Source organism: Panthera uncia (assembly GCF_023721935.1).
Source record: "Panthera uncia isolate 11264 chromosome B2 unlocalized genomic scaffold, Puncia_PCG_1.0 HiC_scaffold_24, whole genome shotgun sequence".
In the NCBI taxonomy this organism is placed as follows: domain Eukaryota; kingdom Metazoa; phylum Chordata; class Mammalia; order Carnivora; family Felidae; genus Panthera; species Panthera uncia.
The window spans coordinates 74,432,943-74,459,407 of record NW_026057580.1 but is presented as its reverse complement, the minus strand read 5'-3'; the positions used below and the strand labels follow the sequence as shown (position 1 = coordinate 74,459,407).

The 26,465-nt window shown below is 34.6% G+C and overlaps 1 protein-coding gene and 1 pseudogene across 4 annotated transcripts; one reads left to right on the top strand and one right to left on the bottom strand.

Annotated features, from left to right (window-relative positions):
* The first annotated feature begins 132 nt into the window (after window positions 1-132).
* ZUP1 (zinc finger containing ubiquitin peptidase 1) lies at window positions 133-26,465 on the top strand. 4 transcript variants are annotated; one of them, XM_049654222.1, is made up of 11 exons: window positions 133-413; window positions 1,984-2,559; window positions 7,690-7,767; window positions 10,995-11,105; window positions 12,717-12,838; window positions 14,786-14,954; window positions 16,454-16,642; window positions 17,283-17,448; window positions 21,302-21,453; window positions 22,518-22,738; window positions 26,228-26,465. In XM_049654222.1, the coding sequence occupies exons 2-11, from the start codon at window positions 1,998-2,000 to the stop codon at window positions 26,273-26,275; spliced, it is 1,818 nt and encodes a 605-aa protein (XP_049510179.1). In that variant the 5' UTR covers window positions 133-413; window positions 1,984-1,997; the 3' UTR covers window positions 26,276-26,465. The 4 variants fall into 4 exon arrangements, with proteins under 4 accessions (XP_049510179.1, XP_049510178.1, XP_049510176.1 ...); XM_049654219.1 differs by lacking the exon at window positions 7,690-7,767 and having other exon boundaries at window positions 141-413; XM_049654220.1 differs by lacking the exon at window positions 7,690-7,767 and having other exon boundaries at window positions 141-426.
* Window positions 9,733-10,723, bottom strand: LOC125938166 (eukaryotic peptide chain release factor subunit 1-like; annotated as a pseudogene).

Here is a 26,465-nt window from a genome sequence, read left to right as displayed (position 1 = left end):
AGGACCCGTCGTACGAATTCATTCTGAAAATTCTCAGAGCCTCGCGTGCCTCCTAGTAAATTAAGAGTCCGAACCCGGGAAAGAGGATGCAAAAAGACTACAACTCCCAGAAAACACTACAACCCAGACTGGCATGGAGCGGTGCATGCTGGGAGCCTTTTCCTTCCCGGGGACAGAGGAAGAGCTTTTTTGAATGTGTGGAAGTGAAAGTATTTTGGAGTCGTCAGTTTTTTTTTTCTTGGTTAACTCTGAACTTCTGGATATAGGGAGAGCCTGCCTCAGTCTTTCAGGCCGGTAAAGGTAATCGACGCGGCGCGTGCCCTTTTCTGCCCGAGAGCCAGAAGGAGTCAGCTGCGGACCCGAAGAGGAAGCCAAGCATAGGACAGTGTGGCCGCGGCCGGATCTTCGGGCCGGTAGGAACTAAAGGTCCCATCCCTTATTCCCCCGGCCTAAACTTTAACCCACTCAGTGCCTGCTCTGCTTCTGGTTCCTGGACGTTGGCGCCGACTTTTGGGCACACTTGGCCTTGCGGCATTCGGCCCTTACGGCTTCTCTTACCACCTACCTACACTGGCATCCGTCACCAGCCTCCTTACATCTCTCACCCACTTGTTCTGATCACACTGGGAGTTCAGGCGTATCCCTCTGAGTCTAGTCGTGCCCCAGCCCCGGGAAAAGAAGAAAGTCTAGGCATGACGTTGGTTCAGCTGGTGGTTTGGGAGAATTTCGTTCTAAAATCGAAGACTATTTTCACTTGTCTTAAGGGGAATAAGAAAATTAAGGACCATGTAGGGAGTTCTTATGAAACTAAATTTATTTAAATGATGGGAATTTCCTTATTTTTCTTTTCCTGCTTGTTTTTCAATAATCCTTAGCTGGACAAAGGTTGTGGCAGTGATGGCTTTTTAAAAATTCTAACAAAATCACATTTTTTCGGCATCTAGTATTTTATTAGTCCATAAAACCTTAAAAAGACTGCCAGTGTAGTACAGTTCATTTTATAGATTGAACCTCAAAGAGATGAGATGTTTTACCTAAAATTTTGAAACCTGAAATTGTAATCCAGGTCTCTTGGCTCTGGAATTGGTGCTCTTTTCTACCATGGTCAACTTTGAGTTGAGAGGACAGCCTCTCAAAAGGTTTGCCTAACCATTTTCTGGCTGTGGTGACCTATCTGAGCCAGGGTTTCCTCCAGATAGAATGATGATAATGTACTTAAATTACTTTGGTATACCTAAAGCTTTTTAACTGTTAACTACTGAGTTAAGATGTGTTTATTTACGCTCCCCATTGTTAACAACTTTAAGTTTCTGTATTTAGATACTTCAGTTGATAAGGTTTTTTGTTTTTTGTTTTTAGTTTTCCCTTAACTGAGTTATCTTACTTGGACAATTTTATAAACATTTTTTTTTTCCTTTATCTCAGACCAGACATGTTTTTTGAAATACTTTAAATATTGGGGTGCCTGGGTGGCTCAGTCGGTTAAGTGTCTGACTTTGGCTCAGGTCATGATCTCACAGTTTGTGAGTTCGAGCCCCACATCAGGCTCTGTGCTGACAGCTCAGAGCCTGGAGCCTGCTTGGAATTCTGTGTCTCCCCCTCTCTCTGCCCTTCCCCTACTCACGCTCTGTGTCTCTCTGTCTCTCAATAATAAATAAACGTTAAAAAAATTATTAAATACTTTAAATATTATGTATTTTAATTTGAATTATTAAAATTCAAATTTTTGAATTTTTATTCAAAAATAAATTTGTTTTATTGAAACCATAAACTTGAAATATAGTAGTGAAATTTTGGTTCAGATTTGTAAATAAGTTTGTATATTTGAGGGACAATTAAGTTCATTGAAGATATCTTCATCTAAACAATCCAGTTTTAAGTAAATACTTGTTAAAAATGTGTTCCAAATCATTTTATAAAGTGCATTTCTTTTTCTTCAGTCTTATTTTCAAACTTAACATAGTATTCTATTTTTTTTTCTAGCTCCCTGATGTACTATGCTTTCTTGTGATATTTGTGGTGAAACAGTAACCTCAGAACCAGACATGAAGGCTCACCTTCTAATTGTTCACATGGAAAATGAAGTTATATGTCCATTTTGCAAGTTGTCAGGCATGAATTATGATGAAATGTGTTTTCATATTGAAACTGCTCATTTTGAGCAGAATGAACTCGAAAGAAGCTTTGCCAGGATCAATACAATACAGTATAGAACTTCAGATAACAGGAAGGACAACACTTTACAATGTAGAATGGAAGTTAATTCTAGTGTCCATTCAGCTTGTGCATCTAATCATCCAAAAATTTCGGCTCAAAGCCTGCCTAATGATGGTACTTTAAAACAGAAAGCCTTTTATTCAGAGAACTTAACTGAAGCTAGAAAGTTCCTCAAAAGTAAGGAAAAAGAGTGTGACCTATCCAAAATAAAAGGATCAATTTATGAAACAACGTATAGTCCTCCAGAATGTCCCTTCTGTGGAAGAATAGAAGATTGTAGTCAAGATATGGAAAATCATGTGAAAACAAAACATGCTAATCTTTTAGACACTCCATCAGAAGGTAAGATGTTAATATTATGTAATAAGTAACAGTAGTCCTGGTTTAATATGTGGTATCCTAAAAGTTGGCTTGTAAATCAAATTATTGCCAATGTGTTTTGAAATTCAGTTTATAGTATTATTCATTTGCTATTATTGCAATATAAAAAATACTATTATGGAAAAGAATTTTGATTCAGATAATAAGTGTTTCAACTACATTGAGAGTAGTTTTAAAACCTTTCTGAGGAGAAATAAACTCAGTCATTTTCCAAGGGGCATTCTTTTACTTACTTCTAGCTCAGTGGCATCTGAACTGGCTTGGGCTCTGATTTCCTGTGGTTCTGAGTTTGACTCTTTTAGATCAGAGAATGCACTCTGTGATTTTAGCTCTTTTAAATGTGTTGAAGCTTCTTTTATCTCCCAAGATACTGTATATGATCTATCTTGGTACATGTTCCATGGACACTTGGGAAAGAAAAGTATATTCTGCTTTTGTTGGGTTGAATGTTCTAAATTTGTCACTTAGATCATTTTGTTTGTATTCAGATCTTCTGTATCCTTGCTGATTTCCTATCTAGTAGTTCTACCAGTTTTTGAAAGTGGGCTGTTGTGGTTCACAATTATAATTGTGTAGTTGTCTATTTTTTCTTTCAGCTCTATCAGGTTTTATTTCATGTATTTGGAGGCTTTGTTGCTGATGCATACAGTACATTGAGAATCTTCTCTTTTTCCTTACTGTTGAGTTTTAAGAATAATTTATTTTGGATACAAGTGCTTGATCAGATATGTGTTTCACAAATATTTTTTCCCAGCCTGGAATTTGTCTTCTCATTCTCTTAACAATGTCTTTCCCAGAGCAGAAATTTTCACTTTTAATGAAGTGCAACTTCCTTGATTTCTTCTTTCATGGATTGTGCTTTGGATGTTGTTTCTAAAAACTCATCACCAAACCTAAAGTCACCTTTCCTATCTTCTAGAAGTTTTATAGTTTTGAATTTTACACTCAAGTCTGTGTTTCATTTGAGTTAATATTTTAAAAGGAGTAAGGAGGGTATTTAGATTCATTTTTTTTAATTAATAAGTGTTATTTTTTAAAACCATTTCAGGTTTACAACAAAATTAAGTACAAAGTACAGAGAATACCCATATACTCACTGTCCCCGTATACTTACATCCTGTTTCACTATCAATATCTGTATCAGGTGATACATGTGTTATAATCGGTGAACTTACAATGACCCATCATTATCACCCAAAGTCGACAGTGTCCATTAAGTCGACAGTTTCCATTCCAGACCTTAATGGAAGGTCTATATAATTCACTCTTGGTGTTATATATTCTACAAGTTTTGACAAATGTGTAATAACAAATACCATTTTAGTTATCATGCAGAGTAGTTTCACTTCCCCAAAAATCTTATGTGCTTCACCTACTCATTCCTCCCCTACTCACAAGCTACTCCTGGCAATCACTGATCTTTTTAATATCTCCGTATTTTTGCCTTTTTCAGAATGTCATTGGAATCATACAGTATATAGCTTTTTTAGGTTGGTTTCTTTTACTTAGTAATGTGCATTTCAGTTTTCTCTACATCTTTTCATGGCTTGACAGCTCTTTTTTTTTTTTTTTTTTTAGGGATGAATAATATTGCATTGTCTGAATGTACCACAGTATATTTATCCATTCACCTACCAAGGAACATCTTGGTTGTTTCCAAGTTTTGGCAGTTAGAAATAAAGCTGTTATAAACATCCAGGTGCAGGTTTTTGTATGGACAGAAATTTTCAATTCCTTTGGGTAAATACTAAGGAATGTGATTACTAGATTGTATAATAATAGTGTGTTTAATTTTAACAAGAAACTGCCAAACTCTGAAAGAGTGGCAACACCATTTTGCATTGCCACCAGCTGTGAATGAGAGTTCCTGTTGCTCCACATCCTCATCAGCATTTGGTATTGTCAGTATTCCAGATTGTGGCCATTCTGATATTTGTGTTGTGGTATCTCAATTTAATTTTAAGTGCTGCTCATTAATATAACATGGGTATCTTTTCAAATGCTTAATTACCATCTGTATATCTTCTTTGGTGAAGTATCTGTGAAGGTCTTTGGCCCACATTTTAATCTTGTGTTTTGTTTTCTTATTGCTGATTTTTAAGAGTTCTTTGTATATTTTGGATAACAGATCTTTATTACATGTATCTTTTGCAAATATTTTCTCCCATTCTGTGGCTTCACTTCCTATCCTTTTTGACACTGTTTTTTGCAGAGTAGAAATTTTTTTTTTAATGAAGTCTACCTTATCAATTATGTTATACCTTCATTTTGCCTTTGGTGTTGTTATTGCCATACCCTAAGTCATTTAAGTTTTCTCCTGTTACCTTCTAGGGATGTCATGGTTTTGCATTTTATGTTTAGGTCTATGATCCATTTTCAAGTTAATTTTTTCGAAGGATGTAAGGTCTGACTCTAGATTCATTTTCTTTGCATTTTGATGTCCCCATGTTGCAGCACCATTTGCTGAAAAGATTTTCTTTGCTCCATAGTTTTGCCTTTGCTTCTTTGTCAAAGATTAGTTGACTGGGCTGTTAGTCTATTTCTGGGTGCTCTGCTCTGTTCCATTGATCTATTTGTTCTTTTTTCAGTACCACAGTATCTTGATATTATAACTTTATAGTAAATCTTAAAGGCAGGTAGTGCCAGTCCTTTGACTTTGTTCTTTTTCAATATTGTTGGTATTGGTTATTCTGAATCTTTTGCCTCTTCATATACATTTTAGAATCAGTTTTTTGATATCCATAAAATAACTTGCTGGGATTTTTATTGGAATTGCATAGAATCTATAGATCAAGTTGGGAAAAATAGACATGGCAATATTGAGTCTTCCTATTTTGAAGAAGAAATATCTCTCACCTTAGTTGTTCTTTGATTTCTTTCATCAGAATTTTGTATTTTTTCTCATGTATACCCTGTGTATTTCGTTAGGTTTTTACCTAAGGGTTTCTTTTTTTTTTTTTTTTTTTTTTTTTAATTTGCCTGATCGTATCTTGGTCCATTTCATCTAGTTTACAAATTTATGTCATAGTTCATATTATAACTTTATTCTCTTTTAAATGTACATGGGACATGTAGTGATGCCCCCTTTTTATTTCAGAGTTAACAATTTGTGTTCTCTTTTTTCTTAGCTTGACTAGAGGCCTTTTGGTTTCATTGGTTTTCTCTGTTGATTTTCTGTTTTCTCTTTCATTGGTTTCTGCTCTAATTTTTTTTCTTCATTATTTCTTCTGCTTATCTTGGGTTTGATTTGTTCTTTTTATAGTTTTCTGAAGTGGAAACTTAGATGCTTTATCTTCTTTTCTGATACATGTGTTCATTGTTCTAAGTTTCCTTCTACGCATTGCTTTTGCTGCATTACACACATTTTAAGCTGTACTTTCACTTTCATTTATTTTTTTTTTAAAGACTACATTTTTTTTTTTAGGTTTATTTATGTACTTTGAGAGAGGGAGGGAGGGAGGGAGGGAGGGAGAGAGAGAGAACAAACAAGTGGGGAGGGGCAGAGAGACAGGGAGAGAGAGAATCCCAAGCAGGCTTTGCACGGTCAGCAGAGCCCAATGCGGGGCTTGAACCCACAAACCGCGAAATCATGATCTGAGCTGAAGTTGGACACTTAACCAACTGAGCCACCCATGCACCTTTTAAATTTCATTTAGTTCAAAATTTTAAAATTTCCCTTGGGATTTCTTTGATACATTATTTAGGTGTGTGTTTAATTTCCAAGTATTTGGGGATTTTTCAGCTCTTTCTGTTAGTTACTTTTTGTTTATTTCCATTGTAGTTTGAGAGAAGATTTTGTATCATTTTAATTCTTTAAATTTCTTAAGATGTAATGGCCTAGATTATGTGTTGTGGCCTAGAATGTGGTCTTAGTGAATGTTTTATTTATTTAAAAAAAATTTTTTTTAATGTTTTTATTTATTTTTGAGACAGAGAGAGAGAGAGCATGAGCAGGGGAGGGGCAGAGAGAGAGAGGCAGACACAGAATCTGAAGCAGGCTCCAGGCTCTGAGCAGTCAGCACAGAGCCCGACACGGAGCTCAAACTCACAGACTGTGAGATCATGACCTGAGCTGAAGTTGGATGCCCAACTGACTGAGCCACCCAGGCACCTTCTTAGTGAATGTTTTATACAAGCTTGAGCAGAAAGTATATTCTGCTGTTGTTGGATGAACTTGTGTAGAGGTGTCGATTATATCCAGTTGATTGATGGTACAGTTGAGTTCAGTTACTGTATATCCTTACTTATTTCCTCCCGCTGGATTTGTCTACTTCTAAAAGAGGAGTGTTAAAAATTTTCTAACTGTATAATAGCGAATCCATCTGTTTCTTCTTGCAATTCTGTTAATTTTTGCCTCATGTAGTTTTTTTAATGTTTATCTTTGAGAGAGAAAGAGAGACGGAGTGCCAGGGGAGGAGGGGCAGAGAGAGAAGGAGACACAGAATCCAACGCAGGCTCCAGGTCTGAGCTGTCAGCACAGAGCCTGATGTGGGGCTTAAACTCACAAACCGTGAGATCATGGCCTGAGCTGAAGTCTGACGCTTAACCACCTGAGACACCTAGGTGCCCCTTGCCTCATGTATTTTGACACACTGTTGTTAGGCACATACACATTAAGGATTATTATGTCTGCTTGGAGTATTGAACCCTTTGTCATTATGTAGTGCCCCGCCTTATCCTGGATAATATTCCTTGTTCTGAAATCTGCCCTCTCTGAAATCAATAGAGCTACTCCTGGTACTTTGTTTGTATTTGTTTTTGATTAGTGTTAGCATGCTGCATCTTTCTCCTTTCTTTCACTTTTAATCTGTAAGTGTATTTATATTTAAAGTGAATTTCGTATAAGCAAAATACAGGTAGATTTTGTACTTTATTCCACCCTGACAGTCTGTCTTTTAATGGGTATGTTTAGACCAGTGATGTTTAAAGTGACTATTCCTACAGTGGAATTAATACATCTACCATATTTTTTACTGTATTCTATTTTTTGCCCTTGTTCTTTGCTTCTTTTGTTTTCTACTTTTTTTCTGTCTTTTGTGGTTTAATTGAGCATTTCATATGATTTCATTTTATCTCTGTTGGGAAAGACAGTTCATGCATGCAGTCTTTCTACCCCTACTTGGCCACATAAGAATGAACCTTGGGCCCAGAATACTTCCTTATCAAGAGGTAAGAGTCCTCACAGCCTGTATTTGGAAATATCTTTCCCTGTTTCAGGCAACAAGTATACTCCTTTGTTTTGCTTAAGTATGTGTGTCATATGGCACCTGCTAGATCTATCCTGTCTCCTTCATTCTACTAGATCTGTCCTCTGTCCTTCATTCTGTGACACAAGAGCAGTGTGTAGAGACCAGTTGCCCTGTGATGGCTGCTGGAAGAGACCCATGGGCCATTGCAGACTAATGTCTAATACTGAAGGTGATCTTATTCTTTCTCTTCTCTGTGTGTTTCTCTATGTTTACTATGAGTTAAATATTCTCTCCAGTGCTTGACTGCGTGTTTTCCTTGGTGATTTTGGGGTCAAGATGCAGTGTTTGGACTTCTACTCCTGGTAATAGGCAAGAGATGTCACTTGCTCAATTAATGCTCTCCTTTCTTAGCATATCAGTTATCCTTGTTTTTACTTTTTTTAGTGCTTGGCCTAGAGTTTGCAGTTTTATTAAGAACTAATCTAAGTCTAATTTTAGGTAACATTGTATCACTGTATGAGTACAAGGACCTTATATTAATAAAATATTCCTAATTCCTTCCCTTGTCCTTTGTGTCATCGTTGTCATTTATTTCACATAAATGTAAGCACACATATGTATACATACATATATATATATATATATATATATATATACACACACAAATAATTGAATGCATTGTTGCTATTTTTATTTTGAATAAACTTAAGTGTTACATCTTACATCAATTAATGAGAAAAATCAAAGTTTTTATTATACCTTCACCTATGTCTTTTCTGATGCTCTTCCTTTATGGAGATCCATGTTTCTGACTAATATCATTTTCCTTTTCTCTGAATAACTTCTTTTAACATTTTTTGCAAGTCAGGTCTACTGGCAATAATTTCTCTCAGTTTTTATTTGTCTGACAAATTCTTTATTTTTCCTTCACTTTTGACAGATTATTTTGAAGGATATAGAATTTTAGGTTGGTAGAGTTTTTTGTTTTTTTTTTTCTGGAAAATTTAAATATTTCACTCCTGTCTTTTATTAGTTGAATGGCTTCTGAGAAGTCGTATGTAATTTTCATATTTGTTTCTCTATAAGTAGGGTGTTTTTTTCCCTCTGGCTTCTTTCGAGACTTTTTATCTTTGACTTTCTGAAGTTTGAATATGATATGCCTAGATGTAGTTGTTTTGGCATTTACTATGCTTGGTGTTTTTTGAGCTTCCAAGATCTATAGTTTGATGTCTGACATTAATTTGGGGATGTTCTCAGTCATCATTGCTTTAAATAATACTTTTGTTCCCTTCTTTCTCTCCTGGTGTTCCTATTTTGTGTATGTTACACCTTTTGCAGTTCTCCCACAGTTTTTGGATATGCGGGATATTGAGGGGTTTTTTGTTTTTTAGGTTTTTTTATCTTTTTCTCTTTACATTTTAGGAAATTTTATGTTTCTCATTTCATTTTGGGAAATATTTCTTGTCATATCCTCACACACAGAGATTCTTTCCTCAGCCGTGTTCAGCCTACTAATGAGCCCAAGTGTTTGATCTCTAGCATTTCTTTTTTTTCATGTCACTTTTATTAACTTTTGAAGATTTATAGCACTTAAATCATGTTTGCTTATGTGTATGAAGGTTAAAAAATTTTTTTTTCCAGAAAATTCAAGAGCAACCAATTCATCATCAAGTAAAGTAAAAACTGGGTTTCTTTCTAAATTAGTCCAAAGTAGCATTTAGGAACTTAGTTGTAGGTTGCAATGTTGGCACCATGGCAAAACCAAGTGTAGGGTTGGATCTGGTTTTGTTTTGGTTTTCTTTTCAGTATCTGATGCTCCTGGATTAAGTTCTGAAAATGGTCCAATTTTAAGGCAGGGATCTGCTTGGACTCCAGCAGGGGTATGCTTCTTGGGTTGGATGCTGCAGGGTGAGGCACATTTTGTGGGACTCATGTCAACTACCTATTAGTTATCAAGGTAAAAAAATTCATCGTGTCCTCCTTTGTGTTCTGTGGAACTCAGCTCAGTATTGCAAGATTCTTCCAATTCCACCAAATCCGTTCACAGACTGGGATCTTTCTTATCACAATTTCCAGTGTAGCTCCAAATTTTTTATAATTGTGAGCAAACCATTCCAGCAGGGACATGTTCTTAATCAGCTCATGTACCTGTCCTGTCAGTGAAATGAGATTTATCATCTTATTCTGCAGTTAGAGAATTTTCTCCTCTTCTGTGCCTTGACAATGAGGAATATTTCTCATTATATCCAGATTTTCATAAACTGTTAGAATCTTTACAGCTCCCACTTCCAAAACCTTTAGTGTATCTTCGGCTCCAAAACAGTACTTGTCTGTTCTTGGCTGATTTCACCCAAGTATTGAATTAATTTCTCTTTTTGAATGAATTTCATTGGAAAGAACATCAGTAGATAACTCAATAGCTTGTTTTTCATTTTCACCACCATGGGGTATATCAACTAATTTTAAATCTTTTGATTGCAGCCTCTGACCAGACATATCAGATTGACTTAGTTCAGTTTTAAAGTCAGCTGATCCAGCTAAAATGAGACGAGTCACATCTACTTTGTGGAAATAAACAGCTTCATAGCAGTCTCAGCAACTTTCTAAATACTATTATTCCGCTTCCAGACCAGGCCTTACATGCATGGTTGCTTAGCTCAGTCCTTTCACTATGGGTTCCTCTTTCGTGACTGACACAAGGTCTTGGCCTTGGGGAGGTACTGCCTCTGTCCTGGGCAAGCTGCACCTCTCTGCTTGCAGTACTGCTTGATAAATGCAGCTCTTTGATCTTCTGCTCCCACACAGGCTATGATCCCAATTCCAATCCCAATTCCAAGCTTTATGCTGAATGCTCTATGCTTAATTTCACATCTCACCACTTAGTTTGGGGAGAGGGTACTGAGAATTTAGTTCCTAAAATGGCCCCTACTTACCATTTTGATTTTCCTTTATACTTTTCTTTTCTTGCTTTGACTATAGATCTGAATGTTTATTATTAACTTTTTCTTTTATTATCGTGGTAAGAGAGATTTGTGCTTTTGTTCAGTCTTCCATTTTGACCCTAGAAGTAGAAAATAGCTTTAAATCCAACTACAAAGATCTTTGATTTATTTAATAAGGTTAGTGGGCAGTGGACATTCTTTGACTTAGGGTGAAAAATCTAAAAGTTTTAAAAATAAAACCAACTGAACTATATCTCTAAAACAGACCATGATCAACCACTGTATGACTGTCCTATGTGTGGGCTCATCTGTACAAATTACCATATTCTCCAGGAACATGTTGACTTACATTTGGAAGAAAGCAGCTTTGGACAAGGTATGTTGATATATTTCAAAATAAGAATCTCATGGTTTAATTTCTACTTCCTACGATACATCTAATTTTTGGAGTAGTGATATAGAGAAAAAAAGTAATGTAGCTTCAACTTTTTAGAAGTTGTTTCACAGAAAAGTTGTATGGGATGAATTGTTGTAACCAACAACTAAACTCGTGGTGTGTACCCCAGTGTTTTGCCCCAGAACACCAATATTGAGAAAACAGTGATATATGGTATAATTTAAAAAATCTGTTTGATGAAGTTGAGGCTTCATGAAAGGCTTAATGAACTAGGAAGCTGTCAAATGGCACATAAAATTTAAAAAGTATATGTGAACTATATGACTTAAACGTTTTTCAGGTTCATTTCCAATTTGCCTAGTTTCTTATATTATAGCTTATTAGTTTTGTTAGTGACTCTACAATTTTTTCTCTGCCTCCTATCTTTTTAAATAGTGGCATTGATTAAGTAATCATTGTGGTACATTACAAGTGGAAAGATTCTATATGAGTTTCAGAGTTCCACTGAAATAAGACCCTAAGAGCAACCAATTGTATTCTATTGGGTTTTAGTTTCTTAAGTTACATTGTTATCTCCTGTTAATTCAGGGGTCTTTAGTGTCCATTATTATTGTTCCTAATACCAGTCAGTGAGTTTCATGGACAACATTTCCTTGCTCACTCAGCCTAATCCCCAAATGAAAATTATTGGAACAAAGATGGAACAGTCCTCCCATTCTGGTAGTTCTCTCCTAACTACAGTGGGAAAATAACTCTCTGAAGCTGAATGTCCACTAATTCTTATTTTGTTTATGATAGACTTTGTACGGGTACATAAATTATTCTGTAAGCCTATAGTGGATAATGAAAAGTATGGCCTGAGTGAATCACTGTGGATAGCATCAAAATACTCTAAAAATCAGTTGGAAACTGCTTATCTCTAGCAGTGAAAGTGGGGACCAAATAACTAAATAGGAAGATGTGATAGAGGCTGAGAGATTTGGAAGGAAAGAAAGAATATTCAAATACATATTAAACTATCAAATTGGAGGTCAGGGAAACAAGATGCTGGCCAGAAGCCACTGACTAATGGATCTGTGGGATATTGGCTAGAGAGGAAACAGGGCAAAATGTTACAAAGTTGTACTATTTGTTTGAGATCAGACTGTAATTAAGCGGCACTTTGCAAACATATTTTTATGCTCTTTATTATTTCCTTTTCTCCCCTCAGTTTATTTTAAATGCCAACCTGCCTTATTTGTGTTAGTAAAGAACACCAATGAAGAGTATTACTTAATATCTCCAAGTTCTGGTTTCCTTAGTAGAGAATACCTAACTTCCTAAGTTTGTTACGAGGATCAAATGAGGTAATTAATGAAAAATGCTTGTCACAGCCTAACTACTCAGTGAATAGTAGGGATTTAAATGGAGGTTCTACCCTTGTGGAAGCTGTTCACGTTCTGCCAGAAATAGTGCTTCCATGACATCACAGTCATGAATAAATATCAAAATAATAGCATATACTCCCTTTTAAAAATATGAATTAACATATAATAAGTCAGATTTATATTCAGAAGTTATTTTATTCTAAACATTAAAAATATCTAATAGGCATAGATAGAGTCCAGTGTTCTAGAGATCTAGAATTGGCTCATCAGCTTCAACAAGAAGAAGACAGAAAGAGGAGATCTGAAGAATCACAACAAGAAATGGGAGAATTTCAGAAGCTGCAGGTACAAAGATTAAATAACAATGTAATATTCTGCTTTGGTGGAGTTCTTTTCAAACAGTCTGTCAAGACTGCAGCCTATTATTTTTGTCTGTGTTTATATACAAAATATTTTTTGTAAATATTTATTTATTTTGAGAGAGCAAGAGAGCACAAGCAGGGGAGGGGCAGAGAGAAGGGGAGAGAGAATCCCAAGTAGGCTTTGCACTGGCAGCACAGAGCTAGACACGGGGCTTGATCCCACAAAGAGTGAGATCATGACCTGAGCTGAAATCAAGAGTCGGATGCTTAACTGACTAAGCCACCCAGGCGCCCCCCAAAGTATTTTTTTTTTACATATACATTTATAATTCATAACAGCCACCATTTGTAAGTAGTTACTCTGGTCATGTATTGAGATAAGCACTTCATATGTAGTATCTCAAAATCTTTACAACTCCATAAGTGACAGATGAAGAAATGGAGACAAAGAGTGCTTACATAGCTTAACTTCTTCAGGTTCAGGCTGTATTAAATGGTTAAAGCCTGGATTCAAACTCATGTAAATTGATAGGGCAAATTAGGGAACTGAGACTCAGAATTTAACTGTTTGTACAGATTCTTAAACATTACTCTTTCTGAAGCTCAATGCTAATCAATTTACTCTCCCATCTGAGTGTTACTCTTAACGATTGCAATTCAGGCACTCAAAAAGAGCAATTTTTAATGGAAAATGCGTTTTTGATGATATTTGAGGCTTTATCTTAGGTTGATGGTGGTATCTGCTGAACTAAACTGGCAGCAGCTATATATATATATATATATATATATATATATATATATATATATGTATTTTTAATTTATTTTTTTTAAGTAGTCTTCATGCTCAGAGCGGGGCTTGAACTCAACCTGAGATCAAGAGTTGTATGCTCTGCTGAGCCAGCCAGGTGCCCCGAATGCGTTTACATTTTTAATAGATGTTTCTACTTTTTTCAATCCTAATTGCTGTGGACTATGGTGTTATCTGTGCTAATAATGCTCAGAGTTTCTAAATGTTCTTTTTCCATGTGCTGATAGGATTATGTATAAATAAAAAGGATTTATGATTGAATAGGTTTGAAAGTATTCAGTTAAACAGGTTTGTATACTTCAAGATTTCTCAGAACCTTTCATATTCTAATATGCATTGTACATAATCATAATTTTCTCAGATTTACTTGACTTCTGAGTTTGTCTTCTCAGATACCTCACATAGGACTGTGCAATTCTCGCTTTGGAATATCTGATTTAGGCTATTTTTCTCCTTGGTGATTCATTTATTTGCAAAACATTTTCCCATTAGGATTCAGAGGAGGAAAATAAGTTGGTGTTTCCTATGTTTTTTTTACCTTACATAATTTTCAACATTATCAATACACAAGGTTTCCAGTATTTAAGGGAGTTTGCTATGTAACTTTGCAAGTTGTTTAGATTTCAAAACTTTTTCCGTAGAGGCTGTGTTATACATTTGAGATTCTCTATACAGTATGCAAAAAAACCCAATTAATTTACTATGTAGAATCATTGCCTGAATGAAGTATGGATTAAGTAAGCCTTCATAAGCTAGCCTCAGAATCAAATAACAAATACGGACAAATTTTCTTCAATAAATCAGTGCTATATTCAGAACTCATCTGCCTTTTTCAGTATGTTTAGTAGGAAGACAGGATTCACTACTTTCCCTACTACAAGGAAAGCAAATCTCTCGCTATGGTGGTGGTTTATAGAGAAAGGCTGTCATTAACTCAGGGATGTGTGTGTGTGTGTGTGTGTGTGTTATTTATCTTTAATAAAAATCTTTAAGTTGATTTGTATAAAAGTCTATAAACCAGAATGTTTCAAAATGCATTTCCAAATAAAATTGTAGTACGTTTCCATCCTCACTGAGGTAAAGAGGCATAAAAATTAAGTGATTCATTTTTATGTTTGATAGAGACAATATGGTTTAGATAATTCTGGAGGATACAAACAACAGCAACTACGTAATATGGAGATAGAAGTCAACAGGGGAAGAATGCATCCATCTGAATTTCATAGAAGAAAAGCTGATATGATGGAATCACTAGCTATTGGTATTGATGATGGAAAAACAAAAACTTCTGGTGAGTTCTAAACATCCAAACCATTATTTTAATATTTCATATGTCAATGAAGTAATAATAAGAATTATTTGAATTTTGCTTAATTTTTGTAAGCCATAGTTTATCTACTTTTAGGTGAGACTGTTCAAATAATTATTTTAAAATAAACCATTTTTTAAATTTCTGTACTTCTATTTTTATGATGAATTAATCACTTAAAAATATCTCCTTATCAATGCTGTAACATTTAATATAACATGCTGTAACATTTAATAATCAATTATATAGCATTTTAATTGTTCTTTTTCTTGATTCTAAGTCTTTTAAAGTTCCTTGGAAATGGTTTACATATATTTCTATCTTTCATATGCTAGGCACAACTACAACACTTGGTTCATTTAATTGTTTTGATTTATCGACTCTCATCTTGTTAAGGACAAAACCCATTTTCCCATAGGATACCCTCAATTCAAATGAAAAGAATCCAGTGATTGCCTTTTTCGTGCCACATACTGTAGGAGAAAGTATCAGCTACCCAATTAAGACCTTCCTGCCCATAAGCTTCACAGAATCTGTAAATATAGTATACACAAAAAACTGTAGTGTTCTGCCATGACAGAATATACCTAATGCGTAGGAGGCACAGCAAATAGATGTGGTGAGGGTTCAGAGAAAGAGGACCTTTGTGTTTGGGTTTTGGACTCAGGAAAGGGGTCTATAAAGACATGAGCATTTGATCTTTGGAGTGTCTGTAGGGTTTCAAAATACCCTATAGGGTATTTTGGTATTACAGGATTGCATGGAGGGAAGGGACAGAGTCTGATATACCCTGTCTTAACATCTTGTTTATCTATATTGTAGCACTTACTATAATAGTCTGAGTCCACGAGATTTCAAGGAACATTATTATATATATCTTTTGTAATTTTAGTACTTAGCATAGTGCTAGGTATATAAAAAGTGCTTATCAGATATTATAATTGAATGGAAATTCCATGGGCAAAACGTTTAATGTGTTCGGTTAGGCCACAGCCAGAATTATGTCAAGAAGAATGGTTTGAAAAAAGGTAAGTCAGAAGATCGCTTGCTGTGGGGCTTCATATACCATGGATTATAACCATTCTATAGATAATAGCAAAGTTATTGAAGTTTCTAAATTGGGAGCAAATTGATTAGGACTGAACTTCAGAGAGAGTAACATCTAGCAGTATGTATAATAATAGATAATAATATCATTCATTCAATAGTATGCTTTTATGTGCTCGGCCTGGTAGGTGCAGAAATGAAAGGTGCGAACAATTTCAATTCAATGTAATTAGTAGTGTGCTAGTGTTAGGAAACTTGTATCATAGTAATAAGAAAGACATGAACTAAGGTTGTAACAGTAAAAACATAAAATGGAATTGACAGGATTTAGAAGGGACCCCTGAGGGAGAGACTGATAACTAGAAATATATGAGACAGCCATAGAAAATGTTAGCTTACGCTTCTAAATCTTCTACATCTCTTTTCTATTTTAGGAATTATTGAAGCACTTTATAGATACTATCAGAATGCTGCCACAGAGGTGAGGCGTGTGTGGCTTTCTACAGAGGTGGATCACTTTCATTCATCTTTTGGTGACAAAGGTTGGGGTTGTGGTTACAGAAATTTCCAAATGCTACTTTCATCATTACTGCGAAATGATGCTTATGATGATTGCCTGAAAGGTATGTGAAATACAAGACTCTGAACCTGTCAGCTGATATGATAACGTACAGTTGACCCTTGAAAAACATGAGTTTGAACCGCATAGGTGCACTTATACAGAATTGTTTACAGTGCAGTATTGTAAATGTATTTTCCTTATGCTTTTCTTTTTTTTCCTTAGGATTTTCTTTTCTCTAGTTTCCTTTATTGTAAGAATACTGTATATAATATGTATAACATATAAAATATGTGTTAATTGACTGTTAGGTTTATGTTTCTTCATAAGGCTTCCAGTCAACAATAAATTATTCGTAGTGAAGTTTTTGACCAGCAAAAACTTTCATGCGGATTTTTGACTGTGCAGGGGGTCAGTGCCCCAGCCCCTGCATTGTTCAAGGATCAACTCTACATATAATATGGAATGAGTTAATAAATCGTATTCACAATTCATAGCTTTAATGAGGAAGCATTTTAGTGGATATTTACATTAAAAACCTGAATTCATGTTGGAGAAAGAGAAAATGTTGTAATAAAAATGTCAAGAATGATGGTCTTTAAAAACTGTGTTGTAGGTCCTGTGGAGTATATGGCATACAGCTAAATGGTATGATTCAGTACTTTAGTAACTGTCATGTAACATGTTTGCTTGTATAATTTTAGGTATGTCAATTCCTTGCATTCCAAAAATCCAGTCTATGATTGAAGATGCATGGAAGGAAGGTTTTGATCCTCAGGGTGCCTCTCAACTTAATAACAGGTTACAGGGAACAAAGGCCTGGATCGGAGCATGTGAAGTGTATACACTTCTGACCTCCCTAAGGGTAAAGTATGTACCTAAAAGTCCAAGTTAAGGTTATTGCCATCTCTGGGAAGTTTCCTTTGTTGTTGTTTTTTTCGTTTATCAAAGAGACCGCTAAAAAATAAAATTTAAGTGGCACTGAAACACTTATACTGAAAACCAACAGTTCAGTCCCTATCTCATGTTCCTCTCTGTTCTCAAGTCCTATTTCTCAGAGGCAGCTTACTCCCATTATTTCCAAATAATATGCGTTCAGGGCCTTTTTTTTTCTTTTTTTGGTTTATCAGTTTTAGATGTCTGCTGCATTTCCCTGACATGTCCTACCTGTGTTCACCCTCAATCCTTGTAATTTAGTTAAATTTCACTTTTTTATTAAGTTAAAGTCAGAGTTTACATCATGACTGTATTAATATTATTCATTGCTGATTTTATTTCCTTTCCTGAAAAGCTTTTAAAAAATTTACTTGAATTAAGGATTGCCTTTTCTTTCCCCTTTTACTATTGACTGCATCATGGTCTCAAGCTTTTCTAAACACTCCACTTAACGTAATCTGCGGCTTTCCTATTCCTGAACACCTCCTCCTTGAAGTCCTCTATTGTCTTTGCTCTAGTCTGGATTATTTGCCTCCTAGATCCCCTTGAAAGCTATAATCATATAGCATTTCTTCATTGTTTTCTTGAAGTGGAGTCTGGATTTTTTTCTGGATTCCATGTCTTTATCTTTTTTGGATTACTCTTCTGCTTAAACACATCTTTCATTAGGTTCCTAAGGAAAGATGCCTAGTCCTAATTACTTAAATGATAGTTTGGGTGGCTGTATTCTTCTAAATTCAAAGTCATTTTCAGATCAAATTACGTTTTTACCCTGGTGACTTCTAGCAGTCAGTATTACTATTGAGAAAGTAAGATATCATCTGATTTTCATTCCTTTTATGTGTAACCTACTTATTTTCTCTGAAAGTTTTTTTGCATCATCTCTTAGCCCTGCTGTTATGAAATTTCACCGTGAATGTGAGGCTTCAATTCCTTGCATTGGGCATTTGTTTTTCCTTCTGAATCTGGAATTATGAGTTGTAAGATCTCAGTGTAGTGGTTTAGAGCTTGGACTTTGTGGAGTCTGACTGCCTACAATTGATTCTAGTTTTCCTGCTTATTAGCTGTATGACTTAGTTTGTCTGTAGTCTTGTGCCACCATTGAAAAAAAACATGTAAAAATAACTGCCTCATAGAATTGTAGTAATATTAAATGAGGTCATAAAGTCCTTAGAACTGTGACTGGCATGTACTAAGAGCTCAGGTTAACCGTTGTTTGATAATTATGATCTCTCCATTTTTTTTATTCTTTCTAGAACTTTGTTAGTTGGCCAGTGAACCTCGATATTAAGTTTATTGGTTAAGTTTCATTTTTCATCTTTGTTTTTGTTTTACTATCTAGATTTACTCAACTTTATCTCCCAACTATTTTATTCAAATTTGTATCTTAGCAATCATGTTTTTTAATTTTAAGGGTAATTTCATAGCATCATAGTCTTTTATGTTGCAAAAATTTTTTTCCAACATTTTGTTTCTTTCTATTCCTTGCATTTTGTACTTTCTTCTGTGTTAATTTGTTTTCATGTCTATTTTAGTCTTTTGCATTTTGAGGGCTTTCTTCTAACCTTTATAAATCCTTAGTTGTCCATTCCTAGGGTGAGGAATGAGGCACTAAAAAGGTCCTGTAGGATTGCATGGAGCTAGCAGATGAGCAGACTATTAGGTAGAAGCTTGCTGTTTGGTTGGGGAACTCTCAAATTTCAATATAGGAAGAGATGTTTTCTCAGAGGCCATTCAGAGAAGAGTTCTCACTCTTCTGCCTTGAGCTCCTGCATTGATGGAGGGGGTGTTTAAGGAGAGATTTGCCTTCTTTATGCAAACTTTCAATTCATTTCACATTTATAGCTGTATTACTACTCTCCCTAATACTTAGTGCCTCTAAGCTTCTAGTCTCTCTGGAATTTTAAGACAGTTGTCTATTTCTTTGCATTCACTTTTACGTTTTCTTTTCTGCTTTTCATTTTCCAAAAAATGCAGGGCAGTTTTGTCTGTCTCCATTTTCTTTGTCTTTGGGTGTTTGGATCATTTACTCTTTCAGTATTATGTTGTTGGGCTTTCAAGAGGGAACAGAGATAGATGCTTGTGATCATCTTTAATGGAACGTTTGCCATTAAGCTTCATGGCTCTGTGTTTTCCTTTATGTTTGCTTTACATCATTTCTATCATATTAATTGATTAGATTCAGCAGTAAAAAATATTTCTTAACTTTTAAGTAGGAAAACTTCGTATAATGACTTTCTTGAATTTTTTAAATCAAAAGGACGATTTTAATGCCCTCTAAATTTCTTTATTTTTCTTTTTTTCTTCTTGCCAGTCTTTTCACACTTTCAGGTTATGTATATGTCATGTACTGAGTTTTAAATCAGGTTTAAGGAAAGGAAAATTTCTGTCTAAAATACCTGATATATCCAGCTTTTTTCTGGGTGACTGAAATAGTTTAATCTTTGAGTAAAGCCTTTTCAATGCCCTTCTCTGCATTTGTTTACTACTTGTTTAAATGCCTTCCTTTTCCTGTTTATGAGTTATATTCTATAGGGCACTATTCAAATTCTAAATCTAAACATGTGGTCAATTTTCTAACCCAAAAACCCTGTACCTACTTTTTAACAGTTTATCCAAAAATTCATTTCAGCATTTGAAACTCAGTAGTAATCAGTTGAAAGTTACCAACACAAAACCTGCTAAGGCTAAAGATAGCAACCATTATAGTTTTGGTGTATTTGGAGATTTTATTGTTAGGAAAGACAAAAACAGGGTATCTGTGCTATACTTTAAAATGACAGTAAAGCTTGTAATTGCTTTTGGTTATACCTGACCTTTTGAAAATAATCGATGAGAAATGTCAACAGTGCTTCTAGTTAAAATAATTTTGTTTACTCAAGGTTGACTTTCTCTTGTGGAAGGGATACCACTGTGGTCTAGTGCCAAATAGGGGATGGGTGGGTGTACAGATGGGAGCACATGCAGGGTTTTTCTGAGATCTTTCCAGGTATTATTTTCTTGTCTATTATTGGAATTTGTGAGCCAACAGGAAAAATGTTCAGGATCTTTTTGACACATGTAAATGGCTATTGCAGAATTAAAATTAGAAGTCAGCTTCTAATTGATCATCAGGTTTAGAGACTTTAGAATGAAAGTTGTGTCTCAGGTTATATGAAGAGGACTTTTAAAAACCAAATATGGTCCTTATTTACTATTCATGGAGATTTCTATGTCAGAAAAGGTTTGTAACTTTTAGATCAGTCATCAACCTTATTATGAAGTTATTTAAATAATTATTCATAAAATGACAATAAAATTTATATTCATTTTCTTCTTAGGAAAATACTGATGAGATCAAAGTAGTTCTAAATTAAAACTTTTTTTTGTATTTGATAACTCCATTGATGAACATGTTTTAAAAAATATTCTCCAGTGTTATGCTAAGTGAAATAAGCCATACAGAGAAAGACAGATACCATATGGTTTCACTCTAATGTGGATCCTGAGAAACTTAACAGAAACCCATGGGGGAGGGGAAAGAAAAAAAAAAAAAAAAAAGAGGTTAGAGTAGAAGAGAGCCAAAGCATAAGAGACTCTTAAAAACTGAGAACAAACTGAGGGTTGATGGGGGGTGGGAGGGAGGGGAGGGTGGGTGATGGGTATTGAGGAGGGCACCTTTTGGGATGAGCACTGGGTGTTGTATGGAAACCAATTTGACAATAAACTTCATATACTGAAAAAAATAATAAAAATTAAAAAAATAAAAAGTATTCTCCAAATAATCCATTTTGTCAATTTTTTATAGGTGCCACATTGTTGATTTTCATAAGTCAACTGGCCCTTTGGGTACACATCCTCGTTTATTTGAATGGATATTGAACTATTATTCTTCAGAGAGAGAAGGGAGTCCAAAAGTAGTGTGTACATCTAAGCCACCTATCTATCTTCAGCATCAAGGTTGGTATAACACTAGATAGTAAGTGTAACTTATAAGATAATACCTTTATAGGACAACTAGTTGGCTTTTGCTTTAGGACAGGTTAAGATTATGATAATGGGGAGGGGGAGAGTATTGTGACCTTAGTCTGATTTTCAGAGCCACATTATCATTACAGTACCTTCCTGGGTAACGAAGGGTGCTATCCCTGGCATATTCTGGGCCACCTGTTTCACTCTTCCTTTCTTATTTATCCCTTACTTCTTTTAGGTCTTCACCTCTGTCGCTTCAGTGAGTCCTTCCCTGATCACCTTGTATTTAAAATTCTATCTTGTTATCTCAAACCTTCACCATTAGTATTTTTTGTGTTTCTTCCCTGCTTTATTTTTTTGTATCTAACACAATATATGCTTACTTATTTAACTTGTTTATAGGATATTTCCTCATTTTAGGATATAAACTCCACAAAGGCAGGAATGTTCTGTTTGCTTCTGTAAAGCTAACTTCCTGGAATAGTGCCTAGCACATGGATAGTTGGTAAATTTTGTTGAATGGGTGATTTGAATCAATAGTAATAGGAGAAGTAAATGTTGAGGATTTCATCATTTAGGAATATAAGCTACAAAGATCAAACCCTCTCCATTGAAATTCTAGTATATAAATTTATTTTTGTTGACCTTTTGGAATCATGAGACGTTTTGTTCCATGGTAGGTAATTTTCAAATGCTTTCATCTGAGATCATTTGAATAAGAAGGATCAAGGGATTAGGAAAGAAAAACTAAAATATATGGCACAGTAGACAGAATTTTTTGTAATGAAGCCTTTAGAAAACAAAAGTTGAACAAGACAAAACTGAAGGTTAGGAAGTAGAACTAAAACTATTGTGTCTTCAGAGTGAGAGAGCTCAAATACCTACAGTCAGAGGGACTGGCAGTATTTATATTCAAAACACACGTGTGCACACACTACATACAGAGAGTATATAATATAGTGTGTGTATGTAGTAACTTATGTCTATACATATAGAAATAGTTATGACACACACACACACATATATATAGCTGTTATTTTATTTTTTGATAGGTCATAGTCGAACAGTTGTTGGAATTGAAGAGAGAAAAAACCGAACATTATGTTTACTAATATTTGACCCTGGATGTCCTTCTCGAGAAATGCAGAAACTATTAAAGCAAGACATGGAGGCTAGCAATCTCAAGCAACTTCGGAAATTTGTAGGAAATTTAAAACATAAGCAATACCAGATAGTGGCAGTAGAGGGTGTTCTTTCTTCAGAGGAGAAAGTTGTAAGTATCTCAATTATTTGATTATGTGATGCTTAACAAGTTGAACTTTCAGGAGTTTAAATTTTTTAGTTAAAATCAGTGTTATCCCTTTGTATCTCATTCTGCATTACTAAGTTGGCAAAGATATATTGGTTTTGTATCATTTAATTTCTGGAGTGGGCATCTTTAAATTTCAAATGCTACCTAATGACTTTTTTTACTTTTTTTTTTTTTTTTTTTTTGAGAGAGAGAGGGCACAAGTGAGCAAGGGACAGAGAGAAAGAGAGACAGAGGTAGAGAGACAGAGAGAATCCTACGAGGGGTAGAGAGGGAGAGAGAGAAATGGGCCTCACCCGAAGCAGGGCTTGTGCTCACCTGATGTGGGACTCAAACTCACGAACTGTGAGATCATGACCTGAGCCGAAGTCAGATGCTTAACCAACTGAGCCACCCAGGCGCCCTACCTAATGACTTTCCAATACTTTACTCAGAGCTTCATAAAAATATTTAACTGTATAATATGTAATTGTTAATGTCAGACAAGTAATGAAAGTGGCAACATATATGGTCTAAGGAAACCTAACTTATTCCAAGAAGACCTAATGTATATTGGTCTTAATATAATTATTGTTCATTAAATGTGATTCTTGTGATTCTTAAGGCTCTGTTTTATGCACTTGGACTTACTGGATAATACACAGTTCTAGAATTCAACTTCAGTACAGTTGCCTCTTTATCCCTTACAAGTTAAGTGTTGACTGGTACATTATAGAAGAATTTCTAGAGATTGAAAACCCTCCTCCACTTAGTATAAACTGAAGCTATGTTGTGGCATATCAAGTCTAGAAAATGCACAGTTCCCAGAATCTTAAAAGAAAAAAAAAAATGTTCCTATTAGAATACTCCACATAGATTTGTTTCCCTCTGAGGAGATAAGAGATGACTAGAGAAGAGCATTTATGAAGAGTAACAGGATTATGGGAGGAAGGACTGAAATTGTTTGAAATGAGAGAACTAGAGCAATCTTTTCAGGCTCACAACTTGGGATATAAAGGCCAAGATTGTTTTAAGAGGTTCTTCCATTTAATTATGATATCTTAAAGGTTTCTTTGCAGTGACTTAAATGCCAAAATTGCATTCATTTTTTTCACCCTGTATAAATTTGGCTGCAAAAAGTTAGAGATTAACAAATTTTATTTATTTACTTATTTATTTTTGACTTCTTAAATCCAGTAAACATACCGGGTTTGTCTTAATTCCAGTAAACATACAGTGTTATATATATTAGTTTCAGGTGTACAATATAGTGATAAAACAATTCTATACATTATTCAGTGCCCATCAAGATGAGTGTACTCTTAATCCCCATCATGTATCCCACCCACTTCCCCTCTGGTAACCATCTGTTTGTTCTCTATAGTTAAGAGTTTATTTTGATTAATTTTAATCATTATAAAATACAAAAGTGCTTGATAATCAATACACAGATAACTTTTTTGAAAGCATAGGTGATGTTAAATATTATCATGGAGGCTGGCTGAACACTTTAGTTAGCTGTTAACTTTCTTGTTTTGAAAACTGAGACAGTAGTAATATTAGAATACTAAAAATGTACATTTGCTACTGCTCCTCTATTCCTTTTTTTTTTTTTTTTTTTTTTTTTTTTTTTTGTGAGTCATGGAGAGTAGCTGTGTCTTTAACCGAAAAGAATTAGAACTTGGCTGACTATGTGCAATAGTGCCAGATAGAGAAGAAATGATAATATGATATAATTGTAATTTTAATAAAAGCAACACTTTCTAATGCTTATTTTATGCTGGGCACTATCATAAGCACTTTACACATATATTAACTAATAGCTGTATGACTGCTCTATAGAGTAGGCACTATTATTTCCATTTTACAAATGAGGATGTTTATGCTCAGAAAAGTTGTTATACTTCTAAAGTCACGCAGCTGCTAAGTAACAGGAGGCAGGATTCCGATTCAGTCCATTTACATCCAGAGTCCTGCCCTATATTGCTTCTTCTGTGAGAATACAAAGTCTCATCATTTTCATGTTTGCTAATTAAGCTTATGTGTGAACAATTCACTTTCATTGTTGAAAACATAGGATACTATTTTTGAAAAATAAAAAAAAAATCAGTAAACGTTTTTGCATGTTGCTTTCAAACCTATGTTTTTGTTTCTTCCTTTTTTTTTTTTTTAATCACTGTGTCTTACAGTTAGTTATTCTGTCATTTTTACAGTGCTTTTATACACTCTAGGAAGTCAGCAAATACTGATATACTGATTGATCTGGATATCACCAGGTAGAAACCTGCACCTTTAAATAAGGGCACATTAATGACTTTACTTTTATTTCATGTTTGTTTTTATTTTTTTTATAGCTCATTTTAAAACATCTTTTCCCTAAGTGAGAACTATGATTTTAATTGTAGGAATTTCAGAACAAATTTAGTATTTTAAAATATTCCAAAATGTAGATGTTTGTAACTGAATTTTATGTTTTGTTCTTCATATTTGGAGTTTAATTAATTATAATATTGTAATAATCATGCAGCTCTTACTCAAGGAGAGGAATCAAGTTTCACAAAACTTTGTTTTATCCTGGCAGCTGTCTTATAATTACCTTAATACATTCCTACCATATTTTGAGTATCTAATAATTCCAAACTGTTGTAGATGTTCAAGTACTTGTTTAGGTGAAAGCATTTATGTTAGAAAATAACTTCTAATGCATTTCAGTTCAGTAATGCATACAAATCTATTTAATAGCCATGTTCCTCAATTCTTTTCATATTTTGATACATTGTGGTTAAATGACATCACTGCATTCTTTGTTTTCCATTGTGTAATCCTTGCACTCTAGACTTAACTTTGTTTTAAATCAGCTTGGTAAATTAGCCTTGATTTGTAACTCACGTTCTGAAGATAGAACACATTTAGAGATAATTTCTTTATCTGTTTATACATGTCTCTTTCTGTGAGCCAGCATTTTTACTTAAAAAATATGTGGGTTTTTTTTTTATGTTTATTTATTTTTGAGAGAGAGAGAGGCAGAACGTGAGTCGGGGAGGGGCAGAGAGAGGGAGGCACAGAATCTGAAGCAGGCTCCAGGCTCTGAGCTGTCAGCACAGAGCCCAACACGGGGCTCAAACTCACAGACCATGAGATCATGAACTGAGCTGAAGTTGAACATTTAACCGACTGAGCCACCCAGGGGCCCTGCATTTTTACTTTTGACTCCTTATTCCTTAAAATAGTGACATTTCCTTTTTACTTTCTGTTTTGTCTTCATCTGGTATTTTTGTTTAATTTCTTTTTTTGCCTGGCTTTAAAAATGTTTATCCCTAATCACCTAAGTTTGAAGTTGTAAGTTTTCTTAAGGAATTTTCATTATCTTGAAAAAATTTCCAGATTTTATTTTTTATGTTAGATAAATAATATGTATTCTAAATAATGGACTTCTTGCTTAAAATTAACAGTTTTTTAAAATTCCTTTTCAAGGCCAGGAGACAAGCATCTCAAGTCTTTACAGCTGAGAAGATTCCTTGAAGAATTAAGCATGTCAGTGACTATGGAATTTTACTTTATTTTCCAAACTGAGATACTAAACTCCCTAATACAACTTATGAGTCTGAATTCTCTAAATATTCAACTTGTAATTTAATTTATAAAATGTCTAAATCATACCTTGAGTACCTCATTGTTCAGTAATTATTTCAATAAACTATTTCATTTGCAT